Below are 23,600 nucleotides of genomic sequence, written 5' to 3'. Positions count from 1 at the left end.
CAACTGGACAGCCAGGGGTGGGCAGGTCAGGCAGGCTGAGGGCAGGCTGGAAGTCTAGGGGCATCGTGGGGGGCAGTGAGGGGCCAACTGCAGTAAGGGCTTGGCCCATGTAGGGGAGGGGCTTGAAAACTAGGTGGGTGGTTCAGGAATTTACTCCAAGGGAAAGGGGAGTTCCTTTATGCTCGGGGCACAGAGGTTAAGGCTGGTACGGCTGCCTGGGCTGAATCTCACCCACTGTGCCTCAGTGTCCCCAGCTGTGACATAGGTACAGGAGTGGTACCTATGTCCTGGGGCTGCCGGGTCAAGTGAGTTGATGCCTGCATGCCCAGCACGGCCTGGGTCGCGGTCTTGTTTTGAGTGGTGTTTCAGATTCTTGATGAGTCATCCCCTAATGCAAGCATTGTGACTTTAGCAAGCTGGCGGCCCGAGTCAGCCAACTGGGGCATCCTGTAGAACGCCAAGTCCCAGAGGTGCCTGCACGCAGTGACACCCAGGCAAGCTTCGTAGACGGTGACTGAACCACAGTGCGCTAGAACATCACGGGGGAGCCGAGGGCAGCGCCGGGCATGAGAGAGGCCATTGCCCTGGAGACACTGTGCTTGGTTGTGAGGGTTTCTGAACCATCTATTCATTACGACGTAACCTAAAATGGTGTGAATTAAGTATACCAAGATGAAGGGGACCTTTTTTTCCTCTCACAGATGCTTACTTAGGATTATTGGGCAGCCTAGGAAGGGACACTGTGTACATCTGGGGACTGACTTCCCTTTTGTCTGTAGTATTTCCTTTTATTTTAGCTGACATGTTACAGCTGTATATCTCTGGGGTACAGAGTGATATTTCAACACATGTACAATGTGTACTGCTTGAATCAGGGTAATTAGCGTATCAATCAACTCCAGCAATTGTTATTTCTTTGAGTTGGGAACATTCAAAATCCCCTCTTCTAGCTATCTGAAAATGTACAATAAATTATTGTTAATGGGGCCAGGTGCGGCGGCTTATGCCTGTAATCCCAGCACTTTGAGAGGCCAAGGTGGATGGATCACCTGAGGTCAGGGGTCTGAGACCAGCCTGGCCATGGGGGTGCAGGTGTCTATTGGATGCACGGATTCCCTTTCCTTTGGATAAATGCCCAGTCGTGGGACTGCTGTGTCACAGTTTTGTACTAGGGTAAGTTATTCACTAAGGAGGCTGCTCTGTGCCATTGGGCAGTGGGGGCCGGCCCAGACAGCAGGTGGGAACCCAAATGCAGCCAGGATGCACCTTAAACTGAGCCTGTGTGGGGCCTCCCCATGGTGCCCCCGAGGCTGCCGGCCGCGGCTTGGTTGACTGAGGTGCAGGTCAAGGCATAAAGATGGAAACACGGCTGCCAGGCTCAGTCATCTGTGCATTTAGACCCCAGTTTTCCACAAAGGCAAGTGTTCAGCCTATGCAAATAGAATGTGCAAATAAGCAAAAAGAAAATGAAAATCCAATAACCCTACCATTTAGAGATAACCATTTCTAACTTCTTACACCTGTAATTGTGTGTGTGTGTGAAATCAAATTCTATATATTGTTTCATAAGCTCCTATTAAATTTTTTTTTTTTTTTGAGACAGAGTTTCACTCTCATCACCAAGGCTGGAGGGTAATGGCACGATCTTGGCTCACTGCAATTTCTGCCTCCTGAGTTCAAGCAATTCTCCTGTCTCAGCCTCCCGAATAGCTGCGATTATAGGCACTCACCACCAGGCCTGGCTAATTTTCGAATTTTTAGTAGAGACGGGGTTTCACCGTGTTGGCCAGGCTGGTCTCGAACTCCTGACCCTCAGGTGATCCGCCCACCTCGGTCTCACAAAGTGCTGGGATTACAGGTGTGAGCCACCACGCCCAGCCATATTAAAAATTAATGTATTGTGCCAGGTGCGGTGGCTCATGCCCGTAATCCCAGCACTTTGGGAGGCTGAGGCAGGGGGATTGCTTGAGGTCAGGAGTTCCCAACCAGTCTGGGCAACAAAAAGAAACCCCGTCTCCACAAAAAGAATAATAATAAAAAAATTAGCAGGGTGTGGTGCCATGTGCCTGTAGTCCTACCTACTTGAGAGGCTGAGGTGGGAGGATTGCTTGGACCCAGAAGTTTGAGGCTACAGTGAGTCATGATGGCTCCAGTGCACTCCAGCCTGGGTGACAGAGTGAGACTTCGTCTCTACCATCATTCTCAGCAAACTATCGCAAGGACAAAAAACTAAACACCGCATGTTCTCACTCATAGGTGGGAACTGAACAATGAGAACACATGGACACAGGAAGGGGAACGTCACACACCGGGGCCTGTTGTGGGGTGGGGGGAGGAGGGAGGGATAGCATTAGGAGATACACTTAATGTAAATGACAAGTTAATGGGTGCAGCACACCAACATGGCACATGTATACATATGGAACAAACCTGCACGTTGTGCACATGTACCCTAGAACTTAAAGTATAATAAAAAAATGAAAATAAGAAATTGATATCGAGACAGGTTTCCATGTCAGTAGAGCTCTTTCTGGTGGGGTGTATTCTGATGCACAGGCGTATGAAAATGGGTTTCACTAACGTCCTCTTCTTGGGGTCTTTCTTTCCGATGACACAACACGGTGATGAGCATCATCTCCCCCATGAGTCTCTATTCGTTGTATTTATTTATTTAGAGATGGGGGTTTCGCTCTGTCACCCAGGCTGGAGTGCAGTGGTGCAATCATAGCTCACTGCAGCCTTGACCTCCTGGGCACAAGTGATCCTCCTGCTTCAGCCTCCCGAGTAGCTGGGACTACAGGTGCGCCCCACCAAGGCTGGCTTTACCGTTTCTAACATACAAAAATGTTATCTGCGTATGTCTTTGCTAGGTTCCTTGGAATGGAGTCTAAGCAGGGACAAGGTGCGGGGTTGGGGTTAGGGTTAGGGTTGGGGTTAGGGTTAGGGTTAGGGTTAGGGTTAGGGTTAGGGAGGGAGTGGCTGCATATGATCATATCGCCCTGGATAAAGATCTTGATAAAGATAAAGGCCAATCTGTATTTTCATGGCTGACAGCAGGGAGGGCTCATCTCTCCTTATCTTTGCCAACTCCATAGTGGATTCCCTGTCCTTTGGTTACTTGTGACTTCACTCGATGAACGGGGCACCCTGCTGTTGCCCCCACACTGTTCTGGGTGCTGGAAATGAGAAATGAACGAAGTGCGGGCGGCCCCCTTCCCTGGGGGAGGTGCAAAAGGAAGTGTCTGCCACGTAGTCCACCTGCCTCTAGGGTGTGGAAGCACACAGGGCGCGTCTCCTTGGCTTTCAGCATCTCTTCACACCCTTGGATTTACTAATGGCTGCGAGTTGTCTTCTCCTGCCTGTCTCCCCCTCCCCGCCTTCATCTGGTTTGTGGTGTCCTTAATCTATAAAGGATTTATTGAGGGTGTGATTGCCCTCCTAGTCTTTTTGTTTTGTTTTGTTTTTTTGAGACGGATTCTGGCTGTTGCCCAGGCCGAAATGCAATGGCATGATCTCGGCTCACTGCAACTTCTGCCTCCTGGGTTCAAGTGATTCTCCTGTCTCAGCCCCCCAAGTAGCTGGCATTACAGGCGTGTACCACCAGGCCCAGCTAATTTTTGCATTTTCAGTAGAGATGGGGTTTTGCCATGCGGGCCAGGCTGGTCTCGAACTCCTGACCTCAGGTGATCCGCCCGCCTCGGCCTCCCAAAGCGCTGGGATTACAGGCGTGAGCCACCGTACCCGGCCCCTCCTAGTCTTTTCCTTTAAGGTTCCTGCTTTTGGTGTTATACTTCGAAAGGCCTCCCCAGCCCAGGATTACATAAATATTTTCATTTGTTTTCGTCTGGCACATTTTCCCCCATTTAAATACTTGATTCCATCTGGAATTTATTTTAGTGTCTGGTATGAGGAAAAGATTTGATTTTTTCTCAAATGATTAACCAAATGTCCCAACATCATTGGATGCATAATTCATTAGCTCTCTGGTAATTTATAATCTACTAGGTTTTTATATAAACTCTGGTTTGTTTGGGGGCTCTCTCATAGGCTTCAATGTCTTGCCTGTCTGTCTTGTAACACATTATTTTAGCCTCTAGAACTTTACGGTTTTGTTTTATTTTAGACAGGGTCTTGCTCCATAGCCCAGGCTGGAGTGCAGTGATATGATCATAGTTCACTGTAGCTTTGACCTCCTGGGCTCAAGTGATCCTCCTGCCTCAGCCTCCTGAGTAGCTGGGACCACAGGTGCACACCACCATGGTGGGCTAATGTTTTAATTTTTTTTTTTTTTTGTAGAGACAGGGTCTCACCATGTTGCCCAGTCTGGTCTCGAACTTCTGGGCTGAAGCCATCCTCCTGCCTCAGCCTCCCCAAGTGCTGAGATTACAGGTGTGCACCACCTTGCCTGGCCAGAGCTTTACTGTATACTTTAATATTTGGTGGGGAGATGCTAGGGTGACCTGCCATCCTGCTGTGTCCAGGACCCCCTGGGCTTAGCATGGAAAGTTCCTTGTCTTGGGGACCCCTCAGTCCTGAGCAGACTGGGATGGCTGCTTGCCCCATTTGAATCTTCTCTTCCAAAACCATTCTTGGCTTGCCTTCCTAATTTATTTTTCAGATAAAACTCCAGAATTGTTTTGTTAATTACGGGATTGTTTGTTCCTGAGATTCTGATTGGGACGTGCTCTACTTTAATTGCATTTGTAGCTGGAGAGATCAGTGCTGAGTAACGCCCAGCCCCGGGCCCTCCCTTTACCCTGGGAGCACAGCGTGCTCATCCGTTCCTTCAAGCCCTCTTCCTTCTTTTTCACTGGCTGGGCACGGTGGCTCATGCCTGTAATCCCAGCACTTTGGGAGGCCGAGGTGGGTGGATCACCTGAGGTCAGGAGTTTGAGACCAACCTGGCCAACAGGGTGACACCCTGTTTCTGCTAAAAATACAAAAATCAGCTGGGCGTGGAGGTGGGCGCCTGTAGTCCCAGCCACTCTGGAGGCTGACGCAGGAGAATTGCTTGAATCTGGGAGGCGGAGGTTGCAATGAGCTGAGATTGTGCCACTGCACTCCAGCCTGGGTGACAGAGCGAGAATCTGTCTCAAAAAAAAAAAAAATTGTTTCCTCTGTGTCATTCCCGCACCCGTGAATGAAGATGGTGACTCATTGTTTTTTTTTTAAGTTGCAGTAACTTTGGTTTCTGGTGCTACCACTACAGATCTGAATCTGGGGTCAAGAGGGAGCAGCTTCCACCCCCTTCGTCCCCTCCACTCCCTACTCCACATGGTGCAGAGATGTAGGCGCTACCCGGAAGGCCAGCTGTCCACGGGGGTGAGAATTGTTAGAAAGACTTCAGTCCTCCCCGGAAGAGGTCCCTGCAGGCTAAGGAACTTGCTGAGCATCCTCCCAGCAAGCTGGCCTTGGCGGTCATGAAGAGACTGGAGTACCTGAACCCTGTGAGGCCTTCTGTCACCCACTAGCCAGGGAAGGAATAGGAATCTGGGCCGTTCACCTGTCGGTATCTACTGTGGCCCCGCCATGGGGAGGGCCAGATGTTTGCAGATGCTAAAGGAGATGTAAGTTGGCTGCAGTCACTCATCCAGCAGACAGGCAGGTGCAGTCTAGCAGACCCACCAGCACCCCGTGCATGGATACTCACTGGTGGGTCAAACACTGAGAGCTGCGGGGACTGCTCTTACCTCACTCACTGCTTTCCTTAAAATCCGGGTGTCCTCAGCTTGGGCCAAGTACTGAGCCTCAAACAAGGCAATGTCTTCTTCCAGCTGCTGGGCTCGAGTGGTGAGCTGGTCCACATACAGGTCCTGGGAAACAGGATGAGAAGCAGCCCCGTCAGGAGGTGCCCGTGGCTGAGGGCCTGTTCTCCACCAACCCTTGATACAAGTCGACGCCACCCAGGCCGGCTGCCACCCCTCCGGCCAGAAGCCTTCACACAGGAGGCAAAGCTGAGCCCCTTTTTGAAGCTCCACGGTCTGGTGATCATTAAACATGTGTTGAGTTTGCAGAATACCTGCTTTTTCTTCTCGATTTCTTCCCGGATCCTCTCCGTCTCGGCCTTCTTCACCACTTGCTTCATCACACAGATGTCGTCACGCATGTCCTTGTCGACATTCTGCATGTAGAAGAGATGCAGGGCCAAGTTCTCCATCTCAGTCTGCAGAGCCGCCACTGCGGGGGGCGGCGGGGGAGAAAGAGGGAGAGAGTGAGTGGGGAGGCTGTCCCAGCGTCCCCCACGCAGAGACCCAGGAGGAGGCAGGGAACAGCCGTTCTGGGCACCCTTCCTGCCATTTTTGGGAAAGACTGGGAAACTGCTTTTAAACTATCAAGACACAGACTTTGTCAGCAAAGAGTTTACAATCTCATGGAAGAGACAAAAATATACGGAATCTACATCCACAAATTGCAGCAAGCTGTTCCATTCCCCACCAAGTCTCAGAGATCCTCCCGGTAGTCTAAGGAGACACTGAAGTAGTGCCAGGTGGTAAGGCTTTGGGTTGATTGCATAGATTTCTTACCACTGAAAGGCCGGCAACCTTAGGTGGAGTCTTAAGTCCACTGGGAGGAGACCAGAACATCCAGGGCAGGCTGAGCTCCATGGACGCCCCTGCACTGACACCGCCACGCAGCAGTGCAGGCCAGAGAGGACGAGGCTGGAAGAGGCTGCACCTTCCATCCTGCCCCAAGTTAAGTGACAGATTTATGTCAGTGCTCTCAGAGGAGGCCAAGGCCCGAGGAACTGATTCCTTTAACAAAACTTGCATGAGATGGATTTCTAAAGCTAGAGTGCAAATTTACTGAGGGAGCTACACGTGGGTCAGTACTTGCTTGCTCACTGCACAGAGCACTCCTTTTCAGTGGCTGGATCCAAACAGAAAACTGAATTACAGGCCAAAAGGCTGCTGGACGCATATCATCCTGGAGCCAGGTGTGCTCGAAGGATACAGCTTAAACTTGCAAAACCATTTTGGCTGGGCATGGTGGCTCATGCCTGTAACCACAGCACTTTGAGAGGCTGAGGTGGGCAGATCACTTGAGGCCAGGAGTTCAAGACCAGCCTAGCCAACATGGTGAAACCCTGTCTCTACTCAAAATACAAAAATTAATAGGGTGTGGTGGTGCACGTCTGTAATCCCAGCTACTCAGGAGGCTGAGGTGGGAGGATCACGCCACTGCACTACAGCCTGGGTGACAAAGTGAGACTCTGTCTCAAAAAAAAAAAAAAAAAAAATGCAACCTGTGCATTAATATAGTTTGCAGTAGCTAAATTCCAAAGTAATTTCCTCTAAGTTCTCTTTGAGGACTTGCTATTATTCTTTTTTTTTTTTTTTTGAGACAGTCTCGCTCTGTCACCCAGGCTGGAGTGCAGCGGCACGATCTCAGCTCACTGCAAGCTCTGCCTCCCAGGTTCACGCCATTCTCCTGCCTCAGCCTCCCGAGTAGCTGGGAACACAGGTGCCCGCCACCACGCCCGGCTAATTTTTTGTATTTTTTTTTTAGTAGAAATGGGGTTTCACCATGTTCGCCAGGATGGTCTCGATCTCCTGACCTTGTGATCCGCCTGCCTCGGCCTCCCAAAGTGCTGGGATTACAGGCGTGAGCCACCACGCCTGGCTAAGGACTTGTTATTATTCTTAAACATTTCTTTCATGATCCTTCCTTTTCAAAATTTTCTAGGATATTCTTGTGCATTTAGTCTTCTGAGTGAACTTTAAAATCAATTTGTTGAGAATAAAGTGTTGTTGTTCTTGTTGTTTTCTGAGACAGGGTGTCACTTTGTCACCCAGGCTGGAGTGCAGTGGCACAATCATAGCTCACTGCAGCTTCAACCTCCTGGGTTCACCTCAGTGCCCCAAGCAGCTGGGACTCCAGGCACACGCCACCATGCCTGGCCAATTTTTCATTTTTGTATTTTTTGTAGAGATGGGGTTTTGCCACATTGCCCAGGTTGGTCTCGAATTCCTGAGCTCAAGCGATCTGCCAGCCTCAGCCTCCCAAAGTGTCAACACTACAGGCGTGCACCTCCGCACCTGGCCCGAGGTGCTTTTTGTTTTGAGGTGGAATATCCACAGCACACGTTGCTGAGGGACAGAAAGCGAGGAACCGAGCAGTGGGTATAATATGCAGCCATTTAAGTTAGAGAGAGAGAGAGATACACATACACACACCCTTGTGACTTTGCTTAGATATGCAAAAAATCTCCAAAAGACTCCACAAGGGCTGGCCACAGTGGCTTATGCCTGTAATCCCAGGACTTTGGGAGGCCGAAGCAAGAGGATCGCTTGAGCCCAGGAATTTGAGACCAGCCTGGGCAACACAGTAAGACCCTGTCTCTACCAAAAAAAGAAAAAATGTATATATATATAAATTAGCCAGGCCTGGTGGCGTGTGCATAGTCCCAGCTACTTGGGAAGCTGAGGTGCGAGGATCACTTAAGGCTGGGAGTTTGAGGCTACTGTGCCATTGCACTCCAGCCAAGGAAACAGACCGAGATGCTGTCTCGAAGAAAACAAAAAAAGAATCCACAGGAATCTACGTTGCCTCTGTGGAGGGCCCTGGTGGCTGGGTGGGGGAAGGGGCAAAGAGAGGGAAACTTCCTCTTAGTTGTAGACCTCTTGCATTTTGAACCATCACTTTTCCAAAATAAGTAAATAATTACGTTGAATAAATTTAAATTCACCCAAAACATCTCACCACGGATGGTAACGGGAATTGCAATGGTTTTATTGCTAATTTGGAGGGAAATGGCGTTTTTATATCATGCATCTTCCCAGCTGGTAACATGGGCACTCCATTTATTTAAATCTGTTTTATGACCTTTCATAAAATTTATTGTTTTTCTTCAGATAGGCTCACTCATTCCTTGTTGGATTTATTCCTGGACTTATTTTAAAGTTGTTATAGCTATTATGAACGAGCTTTTTAAAAAAAATTGTAATTACTAACTATATTACTGGTGTAGAAGAAAATTATAGAGCTGGTATCCAGCTACTTTATTGATTTCTTACTGTTTCTATTGGCTTTTTTTTTTTTTCATTAGTAGAGGTTGAGAATTGCAGTATTTCGTTCCCAGATCCATGTATCATTTCTTTCTCTTGTTTTCTTTGCGTTGCTGGAGCCTTCAAAACAGTCTGGGGTAACTGCTATGCTAGCAGGCTTCCTCATCTCATTCCTGATTTTAAGTCTAGTCTTTCCACTGGGTAACACTTTCTTGTTAGTTTCTGATAAATACTTAGAACTTTCCTTCTATCCTACTTTGGGATGGACGATGAGTTTTATTAAATACCCATTTGGCACCCACCCAGGAGGCCTTTTTTTTCTCTTCATCCTTGTATTTTATTTAATTAATTTATTTTTTTGAGACAGTGTCTCACTCTGTTGGCCAGGCTTGAGTGCAGTGGCACAATCTCAGCTCACTGCAACCTCTGTCTCCTGGGCTCAAGCAATTCTCCTGTCTCAACCTCCTGAGTAGCTGGGATGACAGGCGCCTGCCACCACACCTGGCTAATTTTTTGTATTTTTAGTAGAGACAGGGTTTCACCATGTTGGCCAAGCTGGTCTCGAACTCCTGACCTCAGGTAATCTGCCCGCCTCGGCCTCCCAAAGTGCTGAGATTACAGGCGTGAGCCACCGCATCCAGCCTCCATACTTTAATTTATAAATATAATGCACAAAATTAGTAGATTTCCTAATTGTGAATTATTCCTCTGTGAATTCCAGAAGTAAATCCTACTTATTTTTGCTAACGTTTTGTTCAGGATTTTCACTCCTCATACATGGGGCCGCTTTACAGTTTCCTGTTTGTCTGCTGTCAGTGTTTGCAGCCAGCCTTTCACTAAGCATTGCAGGACCAGCCTGCGGGGAGTTTCTGGAATCTTCCATCCCCTGGAGCTTTGATTACACAAGAAGTGTTTGTTCTTTGAAAGGTTACTAGAAGGCTTCCATAACATCTTCCAATACGGGTGCATTTAGGGAAAACAGATTTTTGGCATTTTCAATTTCTTCCATGATGAAACCAGTACAGTGCATAGCTTTCTTGCAATTAAAAACAAAAAAACAAAAAAAAACCCTCCTCCAAGTTGTCCTCATTCCCAACATTATTACTTGCATGATCTCCTTTTTATTGCCAGACAAGCCAGCAGTGTGTAAGGTTTATTGGTCATTTAAAAAATAGCAGTTTTAGTTCTCAAGTCAATTCATTTTTGATTTATTTCATCAGCTTCTGCTTTTGATCTTTATTGGTTTCTTTTTCTACTTCTTTCAGTTTATTTCCCTCTTTTTAGCTTCTCGAATAGAATGTCTGTTTTCAGGCCTGTTTGTGGAAATGTAAATAAACTCTGTCGTGGGTTTTGTCTGAGCAGATTTGGCTGCAGCCGGAAGTCTTCACGTGTGGACTGTGGACTTCCCGTTGTTGTTAATTTCCAGAGTCTATAACTGACATGTAGGTCAAATGCTAACGATTCTTCTCCCTTAGAATTCTGTACGCATTGGGAGGCCGAGGTGGGCGGATCATGAGGTCAGGAGTTCCAGACCAGCCTGACCAACATGGTGAAATCCCGTATCTACAAAAATACAAAAATTAGCCAGGCATGGTGGCAGGCCCCTGTAGTCCCAGCTACTTGGGAGGCTGAAGCAGGAGAATCGCTTGAACCCGGGAGGTGGAGGTTGCAGTGAGCCGAGATCACGCCACTGCACTCCAGCCTGGGCGACAGAGAGAGACTCCATCTCAAAAAAAAGAAACAAAAAAGAGAATTCTGTACGCATCGACATCCTGCTACTTATATTTAAGATCTGCGATTCTCAGCCCTGGCCACATGTTAGCATCATCTGGAAGCTTAAGGGTCAAAAAGAAAGCCAGAAACAAACAATGCCTTGTCCTTCCCAGAACAAATCAATCTGAAATCTGGGCTGGGATAGGTCCTGGTGGTTTTGAGCTCTCTCTGGTTCCTCCAAGGGGCGGCTGATGGAGACCTTGATGAAAGCATAGCCGGGGCCCGGCCTCAAGTGGCCATCTGGGTTTTCCCGCCTAGAAGCCTGCAGCATTTCTTCTTTTGCCGTGGCATTTGGAAGTCACACCAGCTATGTCTGCGGAGCCTCATTTTCTCTTTCAGCTGCATGGCCGGTCATGCGTCTATCTGCAGATTCGTCTTTCCTGAACTCACGCTCTGTTCTCCTGGACATTGGCTATTGCCTCTCATCTCCTGAAATCTCCCTTACGGACACTGATTTGATTTCCCTCATCTATGGTCCATGTCTTTTATCTCCTCCTCAAGATATCCATCATTTGGGGTTTTGCTCTATTTCCGGGAAAGATTCCTTGAACTGGCTTTTTAGTTAAGATATTCAGTTTTCAACTGCATTCATTTGTCTAGTTAGTGCCTTTTGGGGGGATGATGATTATATTTTTAAGTTTCACGTACCCCTTTTTCTAACACTTTGTTCTCTTTACGGATGCAACGTCCTCCAAAATCTCATGAGACTACCAGTTGGTGCCTCCGCAAGCTCTGTTTCTAGAATCAGGGCTGGGTTTGCCTGTCTGTCCAGCTCAGTCTCCTCTCAGGTATGGGGATCTCCGGTTGGTAACTCACATTTTGGTGTGAAGGTTTAGTGACTGTGATGGCTAATACTGAGTGTCAACTTGATTGGACTGAAGGATACAAAGTATTGATCCTGGGTGTGTCTGTGACGGTGTTGCCAAAGGAGATTAACATTTGATTCAGGGGCCTGGGAAAGGCAGACCCACCCCCAATCTGGGTGGGCACCATCTCATCAGCTGCCAGTGCAGCCAGAGTGTAAGCAGGCAGAAAAATGTGAAAAGATGAGATAGGTGTAGCCTCCCAGCCTACATCTTTCTCCTGTGCTGGATGCTTCCTGCCCTTGGACATTGGACTCCGGGTTCTTCACTTTTGGAACTCAGACTGGCTCTCCTTGCTCCTCAGCCTGCAGATGGCCTATTGTGGGACCTTGTGATCCTGTGTTAATACTGAATTAACTCCCCTTTCTCTATATATCTATCCTGTTAGTTCTGTCCCTCTAGAGAACCCTAATACAGTGACTAATGGGCTCTGTCTCCCTCCCAGATGAGGCAGGTGACCGTGGGCTTTCTCCAGGGGCCAGGACCCACGTCTCACCTAAGGGACTGTGCAGTGGTGGCTGCCCCCCATCAGGGCCGGGACTGTTGCCCAAATTCTTCAGTTCTGAGAAGGCAGAGACGGTGCTGGTTGAGGCAGGCCTTGACAGATTGAAGAGCCTCGGCTCTGGCCCTCTCCTAATCTCCAGGAAGCAGAGTCCACCAGAGTGTTTGGATCTTTTCGGAATCCTACCCACTCTTTGAGCCCTAGCAGAGGGGAGCCGGCGGGCGCTCCACACCAGCTCCATGGCTCCAGCCTCACTGCAGGTGTGGGGAACAGGTAGGCGCATGCGTCCTCCTTCAGGTGGGTCTAAATTTGGTTACTTCTGGAGGATGTGGCTCTTTCAGTTCAGCGTGGATGTCACGTTCTTTCCCTTTGGTGTTTTCTGTTCATGTGATGGTAACTGGAGAGAGGTTCTTTTTTTCTTTTTTTTTTGAGACAGAGTCTCGCTCTGTCGCCCAGGCTGGAGTGCGGTGGTGCGATCTCAGCTCACTACAAGCTCCACCTCCCAGGTTCACGCCATTCTCCTGCCTCAGCCTCCCACGTATCTGGGACTACAGGCGCTCGCTACCACGCCCGGCTAATTTTTTGTATTTTTAGTAGAGACGGGGTTTCACTGTGTTAGCCAGGATGGTCTCGATCTCCTGACCTCGTGATCCACCCGCCTCGGCCTCCCAAAGTGCTGGGATTACAGGCGTGAGCCACCGCGCCTGGTCAAGAGAGGTGCTTGATAAGTGCCCACTTACCCTAACTCTGAAATTTCCAGAAACCTCTTCCACTTTTCTCAGGGTTTAAAATGTTTCTTTCCAGAACAGCTGGGATGGCCATGTGCTTCTGTTTTCTCCCAGGTTTCTGTAGGTCATTTCCCCATTATAAGAGTAATACACAGTTGATTGAGAAAGTTGAAAACATCAAAAAGCATAAAGACTGAAATACTCCGTAGTCACAAGAGGAAGCCACTGTCCCCGGTCACCTACATGACCAGCTCTGTGCAAGGACGTTGCTTTATCAGTAATGTTGCATAGCACGTGCCGTAGCCCCCACTGTCTCATCTGATTCAAAGCTACCCACTGACCTGCCGCACACATCCTATGGCGGTCGGGCCCCGGGCCATGGTCTGACCGTCGTGCCAGCCCCGGCCTCACCCTCGCATTCGCACCTATCGAAACCATCACCCCTGGTCTGCTCTCGCCTCCTCGTCTCATCTATCCTTGGACCTCTGCAGCCCACCCATCTCTCCCAGTTTTGAGTCTCTACACCCTGGCTGTTAGCAGCTTCAGCATTTGCTGCTTTGCCCTGACAGGTGCCATTTAACATATTTATCACCGGGCGCGGTGGCTCACGCCTGTAATCCCAGCATTTTGGGAGGCCAAGGCAGGCGGATCACCTGAGGTCAGGAGTTCGAGACCAGCCTGGCCAACATGGTGAAACCCCGTCTCTACTAAAAATACAAAAAATAGCCCGGCATGGTGGCAGGTGCCTGTAATCCCAGCTACTTGGGAGGCTGAGCCAGGAGACTGGCTTGATCCCGGAAGGGGGAGGTTGCAGTGAGCCAAGATCACGCCATTGCACTCCAGCCTGGGTGACAGAGTGAGACTCCATCTCAAAAAAACAACAAAAAGACATTTGATTTATGTGCCTTCCCCTCCTAAAAAGGGTGGGAACCCCTCCAGGACGCACACACATCTTACTTTTCTAGGTGCTTGGCCATGGTACATGGGGACACCCCTGGGAAACCCTCCAGGACCCGATGGCGTGTGGGGCCGCCGGGTTGGCTTACGCTTTTTGCGCTCCTCGTTGGCGGCCGCGCAGGTCTTGGTGTAGAGCGCGCGGGCGCCCTGCAGCTCCTCCTCCTTCTGCCTGCGCTTGCTCGAGGCCGTCGCGTGGCGGTCGTGACTCTTCTCCAGCAGCTTCTGCAGGTGTACCAGGTGCTGCTGCGCCTCATAGAGATTCACCCCCAGCTCCTGCCGGTGGGCTCGGCTCTGCTTGGTAGCCACAACCTGGACCAAAGAGAGAAACAGGGTCACCAGGACGCAGGCATCCGACCGGGGTGGGAGACTGGACGGATACACACCAGCTCTTGGAGGTCCAGCTTCAACTTTTCGATCTGTCGGTTCAGGTAGTTCTTCAGGGCAGCCTGGAATCTTACCATCAGGGGCTAGAACAATGGAAAACCACAGGCGGTTACCATCCTGGTCACCCTCCTGCCCAACCCAGGGCTCAGCCCAGGTGGCCACAGGTCTCCCTCTGGTGAGCCAGAGATGACTTCCATGTGGAGTGCTCCTCCCTGCTTCTGCTTGGGATTCTTACTCTGGAAGCCACAAATTAAAGACATCTCATGGTCTCATCTCAGGCACTTGCAGAACTGAGTGCGTATTTTGGCAAAATGATGGTGCGCTGGGGCCAGAGGGTGGGGTGGAGCAGTGGTCTGGGGAGAGAACCTCCCCGTGCAGCCCCCAGCTCCTTCCTGCAGCTCCTGGAGCTCTGAGCTTTCCTGATGGGTAGATGAAATCAACATCTGCCTTTTCCCCTTGCCAGTGGGTGGGGCAGGGAGCTGCGATTCAATTGGTGCCCTCAAGGCAGTGGCTCCCAAGATGGGCCCCACACCTCTAACATTTGGCAATGACGGAGACTTTTTTTTTTTTTAAGACAGAGTTTCGCTCTTGTTGCCCAGGCTGGAGTGCACTGGTGCCATCTTGGCTCGCTGCATGCAACCTCCGCCTCCTGGGTTTAAGCAATTCTCCTGCCTCAGCCTCCAGAGTAGCAGGGATTACAGGTGCTCACCACCATGCCTGGCTAATTTTTTTTTTTTGTATTTTTAGTAGAGACAGGGTTTCACCACGTTGGCCAGGCTGGTCTCGAACTCCTGACCTCAGGTGATCCATAGGCCTTGGCCTCCCAAAGTGCTGGGATTATAGGTGTGAGCCACTGCACCTGGCCTGGAGACATTTTTGACGATCACAACCAAAGGGGTGGTGGTGCTCCTGGCATGTAGTGGGGGGAGCTCAGGGTTGCTGTTCAACACCATGCAAGGCACGGCACAGAATGACCCAGCCCCACAGGGCAGTGGTGCCAGGGTTGAGAAACACAGGCCTTACCTATACCGACCTCAGAGGAGACTACCTACGAAGAGGCAGGTCAATCGCTGCCGATAAACGGTGCAGTGAACGGGCGAGATACAAGTATAGCATTTGGGGTCAGGAGTGGGCCACAGTGCAGGCAGAGAAAGGGGCCTGAGTCATTCTCCCTCTGTGTAGGCAAAAGCAAAACCTGGGAAGGCTTCCTTACGTGGTCTGGGTCCAAAACCACCAGCTGGGACCCTTCGTCTTCTGCTTCCTCATCACTCCCCTCGGACTCCACTCTCTCTGCCACGGCCCCTTCCTCGGTGCTGGGCTGTTGGATCTGGTCCTGGAACACTGGCAGGTCTCCTTCCCTGGGGTGGGCATCGGGCACCCCTAGGGGGATCAATGGGGGGAGAGACAGTGACACCATTGAGGAGCTGCTGGAGAGAAGACTCAGTGATTCTATTCTGAGGCATCAACAGCTCAGCTGCTGTCATGCCTCATGCAGCATGATGGGAAAGTGACAGCAAAAGCATCCAAACGGCCTGTGGGTCAGAAATGTCACTCACCCCATCTTCTATTCACTGACTCAATGCATCCCAGAGAAAGGGTCCCGTTTTAAAGGTAGGCGGGAAGGAAATTATTTTTGAGAGGTTTTCTTTACACATAAAGCATGAATAGAAAGGTGGCCACTTAACTAGTGGATTGGATACAATTTTTTTTTTCCAGACAGAGTCTTGCTCTGTTGCCCAGGCTGGAATGCAGTGGCACGATCTTGGCTCACTGCAACCTCCGCCTCCCAGGTTCAAGCGATTCTCCTGCCTCAGCCTCCCGAGTAGCTGGAGATTACAGGCACCTGCCACGATGCCCAGCTAATTTTTGTATTTTTAGTAGAGATGGGATTTCACCATGTTGGCCAGACTGGTCTCGAACTCCTGACTTTGTGATCCACCCACCTCGGCCTCCCAAAGTGCTGGGTTTACAGGCGTGCGCCACTGCGCCTGGCCTAGATTTGAATTTTTTTAAAAAATGTGAAACAGCTGATAAGACTGCAAAAGAAAGGAAATAATAAATGAGGTTCTAGTTTTGGTCTTTCCATCCTTCCAGGTTGGAGAGATCCCTGTTCTGTTTTGTACTAATTTATTTATTTATTTACTTATTTACAGAGAGGGGTCTCGCTCTGTCGCCCAGGCTGGAGTGCAGCGGTGTGATCTCGGCTCACTGCAACCTCTGCCTCCCGGGTTCAAGCGATTCTTCTGCCTGAGCCTCCCTCAATCCCTCGGGAGTGACAAGTAGCTGGGATGACAGGTACGTGCCACTACGCTCAGCTAATTATGTTTTTTTTATTTTTTGTTTGTTTGTTTGTTTTGAGACAGAGTCTCATTCCTGTTGCCCAGGTTTGAGTGCAGTGGCTCGATCTCGGCTCATTGCAACCTCCACCTCCCAGGTTCAAGTGATTCTCCTGTCTCAGCCTCCTAGGTATCTGGGATTACAGGCACCTGCCACTACGCCTGGCTAATTTTTATATTTTTTATTAGAGATGGGGTTTCGCCATGTTGGCCAGGCTGGTCTCGAGCTCCTGACCTCAGGTGATCCACTGGCCTTGGCCTCCCAAAGTGCTGTGATTCCAGGTGTGAGCCACCGTGCCCGGCCTGTTTTTTCACTAATTTAGACATGTGGTGTTTTCATGTCATTTGCAAGTAATGCAAGGTTTTGGACAGGCTGCAGGTCGGTACCCCAGGGAATTTGCAACTTCCTGATCTGCCCTCCCATGTGCACAACACTGGGATGCCGGGACTGTGTAAGAAGACAGGGGTTCTGGAAAGCCTTCGAAAGCCAGCAGACAGATTCAGGCCTGGCGGTGCTGTCACGGCACGTCTCGCTCTGAGACCAGGAGCCAGTGAGAAATGGCCGTCAGGGGATGAGGCTGGGCATCACTGAATCTTGGCAAAGGCCACGTTCTGTCACTTAATTGGACCAGTTCCTTAATGCCCTTAGGGGACCTGTCTGTTAAATGGAGAATGGTTCCTACTTCATCTGTCACTGTTAGGATTAAATGAGATAAAACAGTAAACGCCCAATAAATGTTATCCATATCTGTTAATAAGATTTTTCTCTTTCAGCTCACAGCCACTCAGGAAACAGGTATGACAAACGAGTGGCATCCCTTGCGCAGAAGGGCCTGTGCAGGTGGCTCTTCGCCAGGGCAAGGCGACCTCAGTGGGTGGGCAGCACCTGGCTCCTGCGAGATGAACTCCTCCAGGTCTGAGGACTCGATGCTGCTCCCGTGGCTCAGCTGGAAGCGGTGCCGGGCGCCCATCGGGAGCACCTGCCCCTGGGGCTCCTCGGTGGATCCTGACTATGGCAAGAACAACCAAAACTAAGTCAACAAGGGCTTAATTGCCACTGAGAAGTTATTCAATTTTAACTCATTACATGTGTGAAAGTTGTCAGAATCAAAATATAGTCACCTGTGTGTTTTTTAAAAAACCTGGCCAGGCACAGTGGCTCATGCCTGTAATCCCAAGCACTTTGGGAGGCCGAGGCAGGTGGATCACTTGAGGCCAGGAGTTCGAGACCAGCCTGGGTAACATGGCGAAATCCCATCTCTACTAAAAATGCAAAAATTAGCCAGGTGTCGTGGCGCGTGCCTGTAATTCCAGCTACTTGGGAGGCTGAGGCACAAGAATCGCTTGAACCCGGGAGGCGGAGGTTGCAGTGAGCAGAGATCACAACACTGCACTCCAGCCTGGGCAACAGAGCAAGACCCCTTCTCAAAAATAAATAAATAAATAAAGTTAAAATCGAGCCAGGTGTTTTTATGAAGGGAAGACATTTTCTTATTGAAATTTCCCTAAAGGGGGCTGGTTTGAAAGGAGAGAAGAGGAAACAGTCTATTATTATCATTATTATTATTATTATTATTATTATTAAGGATCTCACTCTGCCACCTAGGCTGGCATGCAGTGTCGGAATCATAGCTCATTGCAACCCCCAACTTCTGGGCTCAAGTGATCCTCCCTCCTTAGCCTCCAGAGTAGCTGGGATTACAGGTGCACACCACCACACTGGTCTAATTTTTAAACATTTTATTTAGAGGTGGGGTCTTGCTACGTTCCCTAGGCTGGTCTCAAACTCCTGGCCTCATTCAGCCTTTCCACTCTGGCCTCCCAAAGTGCTGGGATTACAGGTGTGAGCTGGGGGAACCACTTCTGAATTCCCTGGGTGGGAGAGAGTTAGATGTTTTCCATTTTGGACATTTGCAAAAGTCAAATGATGATCTTTATATCCAAGTGATTTCCTATTACTTTAACAATTACGTTAAATTTTGAGCAATGTATCATCCTAAATAACAAACAGAGAGAGGTTCTGTAAAGGAAAATGACACTTATTTGGGGATAGGGCATTGCAGTGGGAATACAGGTGCCATAGTAAATTATGTTTGTATTTGGGGAGGTAAAGGAAGATGAAAGTTGATAAAGGAAAAATGAGGAGGATCATATAATTGTTTTGTGATAATTCTCCTTGGCTGTAAGGATCAATAACAGGGTGGCATCAGTCCAAGTTTCGACAAGCAGTTGCTGGCAGCTGTCCTAGCAGAAGTGTTTTTTTGTTTTTTTTTTGAAAGGTTATGATGATCTTTGTGCAACATTGTGGGGTTTGCAGAGTGTTTTGTGACAGTTTTTGTTATGAGAAGCCCTCCCCTTAATGCCTTTCCCCAGCTCTGTTTTTCAGGGTTTGTTGTTGTTGTTGCTGTTGTTTTTGAGATGGACTCTCGCTCTGTCGCCCAGGCTGGAGTGCAGTGGCACAATCTCGGCTCACTGCAAACTCCGCCTCCTGGGTTCAAGTGATTCTCCTGCCTAAGCCTCCCGAGTAGCTGGGATTACAGGCACGCACCACCACACCTGGCTAATTTTTGCATTTTTAGTAGAGACAGGGTTTCGCCATGTTACCCAGACTGGTCTCGAACTCCTGACCTCAAGTGATCCACCCGCCTCGGCCTCGCAAAATGTTGAGACAACAGCCACTGTGCCCGGCATCCGTTTTAGCTTTAAAAGAGACTTTTGCAGTTACAACTATTGACAATAATTATTGCTGATGATGAACTGTTGGATATTAGTAACACAGACAATGAGTCAGGGTTTTGCTGCCCATAAACAACACGTTGTTACAAAGCTCATCTCATGCCACCCTCACCATAACCCCACAAGTCAGGTTCTAGTCATTTCTGTTCTCCATAGTAAAGCAGCCACACGGAGGCTGAAGGGCTTGCCCCAGTTTGCACGGGCAGCCCCGGGTATGTTCAGCCCCGGCTGTCTCCGTCTCCAGCCCATGCACTGTCTCACGGCACTTCCGCAGATGGTGTTGACTCTGGAAATTATTTCTGAGGCATCTGGAGCCGTAACAACATTAATGGGAGCCCAGGGTCAAAACCCATCTCCAGGGTGTGCAGCAGCGGCTTCTCCTAATGAGAGGTTGCTGGGTGTCCATGTGCACAACTGCACACAAGTCCCACTCACACTGTCCTAAAGACTGAGAGCCAGTGGGAAGTGGGGAAGCAAGGGTCGCTCAGGGGCTGCCCCTGCCCTTTGTTCAATCATATTTGGAAACTACTTCCCAGTGTATTTTCTAGAAACTAGGCCCAAGGATGGAAATTGGGTTTACAGAGCAACAAGTGACTTAGACTCACTTAAACAAAAGGTGAAGACACTGGTTTTGCTGTTGTTGATATATATATTTTGTTGTTGTTGTTGTTGTTGTTGTTTTGTTTTGTTTTGTTTTGTTTTTCTGAGATGGAGTGTCGCTCTGTCACCCAGGCTGGAGTGCAGTGGCATGATCTTGGCTCATGCAATCTCTGACTCCCAGGCTCAAGTGATTCTTGTGCCTCAGCCTCCTGAGTAGCTGGGACTACAGGTGTGCACCACCACACCCGGCTAATTTTTGTATTTTTAGTAGAGATGGGGGTCTCGCCATGTTGGTTAGGGTGGTCTCGAACTCCTGGCCTCAAGTGATCCGCCTGCATCGGCCTCCCAAAGTGCTGGAATCACAGCCATGAGCCACTACGCCTGGCCTGTTGTTGTTGATAAATTCTTAAAATAAGATTTTGGTTTTGGTTTTATATTTGCCACTTATGATCATAAAACTTAATTAGCGCTCACCAAATACTGAATCATGCTATTCTCCAAAGTGACTTTTAGAAGCTCTTTCGGGTTTCCCAGGGTAGGGGAGTAGGAGGGACGGGTGCCTTGTGGTTCAGAACGATGGCTTTGAAGCAAGAGCTCCTGTTTGCCACAACAGCTGGGTGACTATGCAATGACCTTTCACCTCTCAGTTTCCTCATCTGTACAATGGGCACGATCATAGTTCCTACCTCATAGGGTTGTCAGGATTCTAAGACAACACAGAACAGTGTCTAGCCCATAGTCAGTGCTCAGAAGTATAAAGCATCTTCTTTCCCTGCCTCCTTTCCAAACTCCCATCTCCCCTTCCAGAGCAATTGAAACCTAAGCTATGCTGGGGGTAGGGGCAGCCAAGGCAGTGAAAGTGGGAGACAGGTTACATCCATGGCGATTGACCACATCAGTGAATACAATAAGGATCATGGGGCCAGGCTTCTCCCTGTTGGAGAAAGGAGCTACAAATATGGAAGAGGAGGCCGGCCGCGGTGGCTCATGCCTGTATTCCCAGCACTTTGGGAGATTGAGGAGGGAGGATTGACTGAGCCCAGGAGTTCGAGACCAGCCTGGGTATCATGGTGAGACGCCCCCTTGTACAAAAAATACAAAAATTAGCCGGGGGTGATGGTGAGTGCTTGTAGTCCTAGCTACTTGGGCGAGACTCTGTTTCAAAAAAAAAAAAAGGAAGAGGAGAAAACCAGGAGGGACTCCTTATGGAGGTGAGATGGAATTAGAGGTACTGTTGTGAGCCGATGCCGGGGGCGGGGGGGTATTCCAATAAATGTAGATGTGAGCGAATGTCTGTGTACATGGTGTATGTATAAATGTGGGGGAAGTATGTACAGTACATGCACACAGGCCCTATCTCCTGCCACTGAGAGGGCCTGGGGACAGTGACACCCAGCATCAATGAGGACTCCAGCACCCAAGTCATAACTTCTAAATTCTATTTTCCACTAACAGAAACAGGGCTCCTGGAGAAACGTCTGATTCTAAGGCTGGGCAGTCTACGCCAGAAAGCAAGAAAGCCCTCAAAGAAGGATGGAGGTGCGTCCGACCACACAAAAGCTGGTTTAAATGGGCCCTCACTGGCCAAATTGAGCATCAAAATACATAATGGCAGTAATGGGTTATAACCCAGTGAATCACAGGGAGAGCCCTGAGTCTATGCAGATGTAAGAATATAAATAAAGCAAGAGTTTCATGAGGAGCTGACATTCACATCACTCCAAAGTGGCTCCCTGCATTTATCTCAGAATGCGAGGTTGCTTGAACATTGGAAAATCAATCAGTGTAATCTATCAAATTGACTAACTAAAAAGGAAAATACAGTCTTCTTAACAGACACAGAAAAGGATTCGACAAAACCCAATACCCTTTTATGATTAAAAAAAAAACAAAACAAAAAAACCCAACAGCATTCAACAAACCGAGAATACAAGGGAACTTCCTTAACCCGATAAAGGGCATCTGCAACACCCACAGCAAACATGGCACTTTATAGTCAAAGACTGAATGCTTTTCCCATAAGATCAGGGCAAGACAAGAGGTCTGCTCTCACCACTTCTATTCAACATGGTGCTGGAGGTTCTAGCCAATATAATCAGGTAAGAAAAAGAAAGAAAAGGCATCTATCTGCATTGGAAAGGAAGAAGTTAACTGCCTTTTTTCTCAGATGAGATGATTATCTTTGTGAAAAAGCCTACCAATTCCGCAAACAAGCTAGTCTAACTAGTGAGGGACTTTAGCAATGTGGCAGAATATCAGGTGAGTATACAAAAACCAATTGTATTTCTATATGCTAGCAACAGACAATTGGAAACCATTTATAATGGCATCAAAAATGTGAAATACTGGGCAGGAGAGATGGCTCATGCCTGTAATCCCAACGCTTTGGGAAGCTGAGGCAGGCAGATCAGGAGTTCGCTTGAGGTCAGGAGTTCGAGACCAGCCTGGCCAACATGGTGGAACCCCATCTCTACTAAAAATACCAAATTTTAGCCAAGTGTGGTGGTGTGTGCTTGTAGTCCCAGCTATTCGGGAGGCTGAGGCAGGAGAATTGCTTGAACCCGGGAGGCAGAGGTTGCAGTGAGCCAAGATCATGCCACTGCACTCCAGCCTGGGTGACAGAGCAAGACCTCATCTCAAAAAAAAAAAAAAAAAAAAAATACTTAGGGATAAATCTGCCAAAAGTTGTGTAACACCTGTATACGTTGGTAAGCAAATATAAGAAGTCCTCAATAACTGGTGGGAATCTGTTGCAATTTTTTTCTCATTCTAAATAGTATTCACCTTCGTATCTTAAACCAAAAAAGAAAAAAGCACCTTCCCACAAAATCTTCGTTAAGTATAAAGGAGTATAAAGGTCACTTCACAGTGGAGAATCTTGGTGCTTTTAAATTTGGTGACTGAAGTGAACATCATCGGGAATGGTGGAAGCTTGAATCCTGCGTCCCTGGTGGGACGCACTGAGAGCCCCACATCGCTTCCGTGATAGTCCCACCAAAGCCTCACGACCCTAACCCCATCATGAGGAAACACCGGGCAAATCCAGGCTGAGGGACACTCTACAAGACAGCTGGCCTATGACCTTCACAAGGGTCAAGGTTGTCAAGGAAAGATTGAGGAGACTACAGAAATATGAGCGCTCAAGGCAACATTTGATTCTGAACGGAATCTCTTTGCTACAAAAGATGTCATTGGGACATTTGGTGAACCCTGACTGAGGCCTGAGCGTTCCTTGGAAATGGAGCAAGGCAATTTCCAGAATTTTTTTTTTTTTTTTGAGACAGAGTCTCGCTCTGTCACCCATGCAGGAGTGCAGTGGTGTGATCTCGGCTCACTGCAACCCCCGCCTCTCCAGTTCAAGTGATTCTCCTGCCTTAGCCTCCCGAGTAGCTGGGATTATAGGCACGTACCACCATGCCCAGCTCAATTTCCAGATTTTGATGGTTGTGCCACAGCTGTTTGTGGGAAACACATACAGAAGCATTCAAAAGCTTTGGTGCATCAGATCCGCAACTCACTCTCCGATGTTTAAGAAAATAAAAGATCCTTTTTATTGTACTTCATTTTTTTCTGTAACTTAGTGATTGTTTAAAGAAAATTAATGAAAAAATATAAGAATGCAGCTATTAGGCCGGGCGCGGTGGCTCACGCTTGTAATCCCAGCACTTTGGGAGGCCGAGGCGGGCGGATCACGAGGTCAGGAGATCGAGACCACG

The 23,600-nt window shown here is 48.8% G+C and overlaps 1 protein-coding gene across 1 annotated transcript in view; it reads right to left on the bottom strand.

Moving 5' to 3' along the window:
- Positions 1-20,765, bottom strand: part of CCDC40 (coiled-coil domain containing 40) — a 58,171-nt gene extending 37,406 nt beyond the window's left edge. The window contains exons 1-7 of the mRNA XM_032177813.2: positions 20,760-20,765; positions 17,435-17,558; positions 15,426-15,592; positions 14,212-14,295; positions 13,918-14,137; positions 6,020-6,177; positions 5,691-5,813 (exon numbers count right to left, since the gene is read on the bottom strand). Coding sequence (XP_032033704.2) covers positions 5,691-5,813; positions 6,020-6,177; positions 13,918-14,137; positions 14,212-14,295; positions 15,426-15,592; positions 17,435-17,558; positions 20,760-20,765 — 882 coding nt within the window. The remainder of the gene's footprint in view (positions 1-5,690; positions 5,814-6,019; positions 6,178-13,917; positions 14,138-14,211; positions 14,296-15,425; positions 15,593-17,434; positions 17,559-20,759) is intronic.
- Between the last annotated feature and the right edge of the window lie 2,835 nt (positions 20,766-23,600).

Source organism: Hylobates moloch, unplaced genomic scaffold, assembly GCF_009828535.3.
Source record: "Hylobates moloch isolate HMO894 unplaced genomic scaffold, HMol_V3 SCAFFOLD_15, whole genome shotgun sequence".
In the NCBI taxonomy this organism is placed as follows: Eukaryota; Metazoa; Chordata; class Mammalia; order Primates; family Hylobatidae; genus Hylobates; species Hylobates moloch.
Note: the sequence above shows the minus strand (reverse complement) of the source record. Positions and strands in the feature narration are given on the sequence as shown.